The 4,408-nt window shown below is 47.2% G+C and overlaps 1 protein-coding gene across 2 annotated transcripts in view; it reads left to right on the forward strand.

Annotated features, from left to right (window-relative positions):
* The first annotated feature begins 497 nt into the window (after positions 1-497).
* Positions 498-4,408, forward strand: part of MPHOSPH8 (M-phase phosphoprotein 8) — a 43,984-nt gene continuing 40,073 nt past the window's right edge. For both annotated transcript variants that reach the window (XM_045293980.1, XM_045293981.1), the window contains exon 1: positions 498-713. In XM_045293980.1, the coding sequence (XP_045149915.1) occupies positions 498-713 (216 nt within the window). The remainder of the gene's footprint in view (positions 714-4,408) is intronic.

Consider the following 4,408-nt stretch of genomic DNA (forward strand, 5'->3'; position numbering starts at 1 on the left):
CCATGTCGCCCCTCCACTCTCAGGGCTGCAACGGAAGCTTTTATCCCTCTCTCGGGACGCCAACGGTCGAGGTATTTTCGCCACCAATAAGCTTCTTCCCACCCATCTGCCCCTCGCCGACCTCTCGCTGAGGGCCTTCCGTCCCTCTAGGAAGCCTCCGCCTTCCCGTTCCCACGGAGACTCCGCATCAGCCCCACTTGCTCGGTTATCCCGTCGCCTTCCTAAGGCCAGATCTGGGACATACCAACAAGCTTCCGGCTGCTCCGAGTCCTTGGCCCGCCCACTTCCTGTGGCTCCACGGGCGCAGGCGCGCTGACCTGGACAGTGATTGGCTCCTGACGCGTGTCACTCCGGGCGCGGGCACCTCGCCATTGGTGAGCTTCCCCCGCCGCCTTGTCCCTCGCGGTCGTGGATTGGCGCCAACAGCCGGCGTGGGGAGCCACCTGGGGCCTTGCGTCACGGCGCGCTTCCCTCCCGCGGCGCGTCGACCCCGGGTGATGGCGGCTGCTCTGGCTGCAGAAGAAGGCATTGCCACTGCAGCCCCCGTTCCAGGTGCGGACGGCCATGGCGAGCCTCCCGAAGGAGAAGGGTTGGGGACCGTGGGCGAGGAGACGGACGCACTCGAGAAAGGAGCGGAGGTCTTTGGGGACAGCGAGGAAGATGAAGAGGACGTGTTCGAGGTGGAGAAGATCTTGGACATGAAGACCGAGGGGGTACGTGCGAGGCCTGGGAGACGGGCGGGGCGGTCCTGGCTGCCCTTCGTCCTCCCCCGGCTGGAGGTGACTCCGTCGGCTCCCCTCGGGCTGTAGCGAAGAGAAGGGGCTGGGCGGGTGGTGATGGAGAGGCCGAAGGTGGCGGTGGAGGTTTTCGTTGTCCCCCAAAGGCATTCATTGTCAGACTCCCCCGCGTGTAGCGGTCGGTGGAGCACTGCGGGGAGGGAAGATGGTGACCCCTGAGAATTCGCTTGCTGGAAAAAATAGCATGTGCGTCGTCGTAGTTAAGACAAAACAAAACAGAAAACCTCAGAAATCTGTTTAAAATGGGGCGGGGGGGGAGTATTTGTTACGGCGAAAGCGTTTTCCAAAACGAGGAAACAGGCCATTTTTGACAAAGTGCTCCGATATCGAGGTTAACAACAGGCAAGTAAGGACCCACAGCTGGGGTATTTCTGATCGGCTAACATTGACGAAGTTGCAGTCGGCAGGGTTTGAGTTGAACGTTCTTGCCAGAGTTATTTCCTTGCATAGAGGTGGATGACAACATACCTGACCATACGTTCCAGCAATATTTTTAAAATGCAATCATCCTGAAATTCCCAAATCAAACCCAATGCCATCCAGGAGAGTAGACGTAGAGACCCTATCCTGTCCCTCCTCCCAGGCACAGACAACTTTATTTTTCCTCCATGGAGCCCCTAGTGGATTCGATCTCATCTCGTTAGCAGCCTAGCGCTTTCACGCCTGCATCACCAGGACCCTTTCCTTTGTATAAACCCACTGCCATCAGTGCATTCCATCTAGCAGTGACAGCTGAGATTCTTAAATCATTATGAAGTAATCACCCTCATTTTTCTCCTGAGGAGCAGCTGGTGGTTTTGAACCACTGACCTTTTGGTTGGCAGCCCAACATTTACCCCAGGGCTCCTTCCTAAATACGGGGTCCTGAAAATAGTACGGGAGTCAGAAAGATAACACTGTAGGGAGGCCTAAGATTATAGCTAGTGGATTGTAAATTGGACTGCTAATCACAAGGTCAGCATTTCTAATCCACCAGCTGCTCCAAAAGTGAAAGATGAGACTGTCTGTCCCCATAATGATTTACCCTATATAGAGTGGCTGTATTTACCCTATATGAGTTGGAGTCATCTAGATGTCAGTGGGTTTTGGGGAGTGGAGAGCTGAGGGTAAAGGTATAGCTTAGCCACTAAAGCCACCTGTTTAACACTATGTCTGATGTCTCTACAAACAATAATCTCTTAGCATTGGTCAGTTCTAAGCAGAAATTTGAAAGAAGTAGAGCAAGGTGGGCCAAACTACATTTCCTGTAGAAATTACTTTCATCCAAGTCAAAGGTTCAGTGGAAAATGCTTACAGAAGTCAATGCCTATATTGTCCTGGTGAGTAAAAAATACTGTGCTTTCTGCAGAAAAAAAGGTTCCAAATAGAGTCAATTAGGACAAGGAGGACTTGGACCTAGACGTTAGCAAGAAATTTCATTCGCACCAAGAGCCTTAGTTTTGGAATGCTCGTACTCAGGACATAAGAAGGAGAAAGCATAATATAGTCACCAGTCAGCAGAAGCATACACAGTCATAAAAGTGGAATGACATTTCCAAATGGACCCTGGGCTGGTCTGTGAAGGTATGTGTCTGGCAGTTTTAAAGGATGTTTTGGCAGAAAAGGTGAATTTGTTTGGGATGAAGTATGCGAGGATCAGAAGGGTGCTGACAACTAGTGAAGGGTTTCCTTGGTTGTCAGTACTTAGCAACATGATTGAGGCCACTGCTGTGTGCTGGAAAGGGTGATTCCAAAATGTATCTTTCCACATCTCATCCACACCATCATTCCAGTTATTTCGAAAACCATAATTAATTTTCCAGTTTAAAATCTTAAGGAATTCCCTTTTACCTGCACAATAAGTTTCCTTTTTTTGGGGGGGATGGCACTTAAAGCCTTCAGAATCTGAGCAGTATCCCTCAACCTGTACATGAAATTATTCTAGCACACAGTATAGTCTCATCCTGCTCACTGGTTCCTGACAAGGCCCGTTCTCATCCATCTCTTAGTAAGATCGCCTTCAGTCTCTTAAGACTGTCAACCAAAATGACCACAATCTCTGAAGAGGGAGAAGCTTCGTCATCAGTGCCCTTTCACACTGGGTCTAGACCTGTTTTAGCATTTATGGCTCTATGGTTCTTTATATGCTTGTCCCTCCTACTGGACTGTGGCTTTAATACAGAGAATATTTTTTATTATGATTTCTATGATTAATCTTTCATCATTGGTATGTAGTTTAATGCCTAGTCTGCCCATCCGTGCCTGCCCACAGTCATTGTCGGGAGCTGATTGTGACAGGATGATTAAATGAGGGAATTGACTGTGGTCTGGAGGCTGGATGAGAAAGGGGAATGGAGGGACAATAGAAAAATAATCTCTTTGAGTAGCTGGATGTGAGGTGACTAAAGAGTTTCTCATGGTGGCCTTTATGTCCCACTCTTTTTGAAATTGTTACTTAGCATGTGTCATCTGTTCCCTTGTATTAGGTCCCTGTGAAGCACAAATGGTTTGTACTTGACTACTAATCTAGGAGCCTTGGTGGTGGTGTGGTACACATTGGGCTCCTGCTACAAGGTCAGCTGTTCAAAACCATCAGGTTCACCGAGAAAGATGGCTTTGATGGGCTTTAGGCTCCCATAAAATGTTACAGTCTTGGAAACTCAAGGGGGCAGTTCTACCCTGCCCTATAGATTGCTATGAGTCGACACTGATTCAGGAGTGTTGAGTTTAGACTTTCACTCTCCTAAAGGTATCCAGGGCCACCACAGAAGAAAGGCCTGTCAATCTGCTTGCATAAAGAACAGTCAAGAACGTACTCTGGGGAGCACTTCTCTCTGTAACACCAAGGAGCATCATGATTTAGAGTCAAATCCGTGATACTGGATTCGAAGGTGTTTTTTTGTTGTCAGTTTGTGTTGTCTTATTCATGTAAGAAACATGTTTTGATCAACTACTGTGTGCCAGGTTCTTTGTTAGGTCCAGAGGATGTGTTGAGAATTGAAGCTTACACAGTTGCTGATACTGAAAGGTTCTGTCAAGTTGTAGATAATTAAACTGCAGTGCCATTGTATCGTTATTGGGAGCGATACAATAAAGATAGTAATATTTTATGCAGCGTCTTCCCAAATATAAGAACCTTGAGGTTGAGGAGCTGATGCCGGGGGCTTAGGCAGAGAGCAAATGTTTTGAGAATGATGAGGGCAACGAATGTACAAATGTGTTTTACACAATTGATGTATGTATGGATTGTGATGAGTTGTATGAGCCCCCAATAAAATGATTAAAACAAAACAAAACCTTGAGGTGATAGGAGGATCCAATTTTCTACTGTTTTATGCATTTAACACAGTGCTTGGCACATAGATTATATTCAGAAAATAGGAGAGTGAAATCTCCCAGATTAAGATGACTTTCCCCTTCATAGAACATTTAATTTTGCCAGCCCTGCAGGATTCTAAGCACTATACCTACAGCCTCATGTTTTAGTCAGAAGTGGTTGAAACTCAGAAAGTTAACATCTGTAATGCATTAAAGGAAAGTTACACTTTAGGAATGTAAAGTAACAGTTACTTAGGGTCTGGGATTTTTCAGTGCACTTATAAATAAATGATCTGTAAGATGAAAAAGGCGGG

This window comes from Echinops telfairi, unplaced genomic scaffold (genome assembly GCF_000313985.2).
Source record: "Echinops telfairi isolate 266 unplaced genomic scaffold, ASM31398v2 ScPeMD7_2565;HRSCAF=3150, whole genome shotgun sequence".
In the NCBI taxonomy this organism is placed as follows: domain Eukaryota; kingdom Metazoa; phylum Chordata; class Mammalia; order Afrosoricida; family Tenrecidae; genus Echinops; species Echinops telfairi.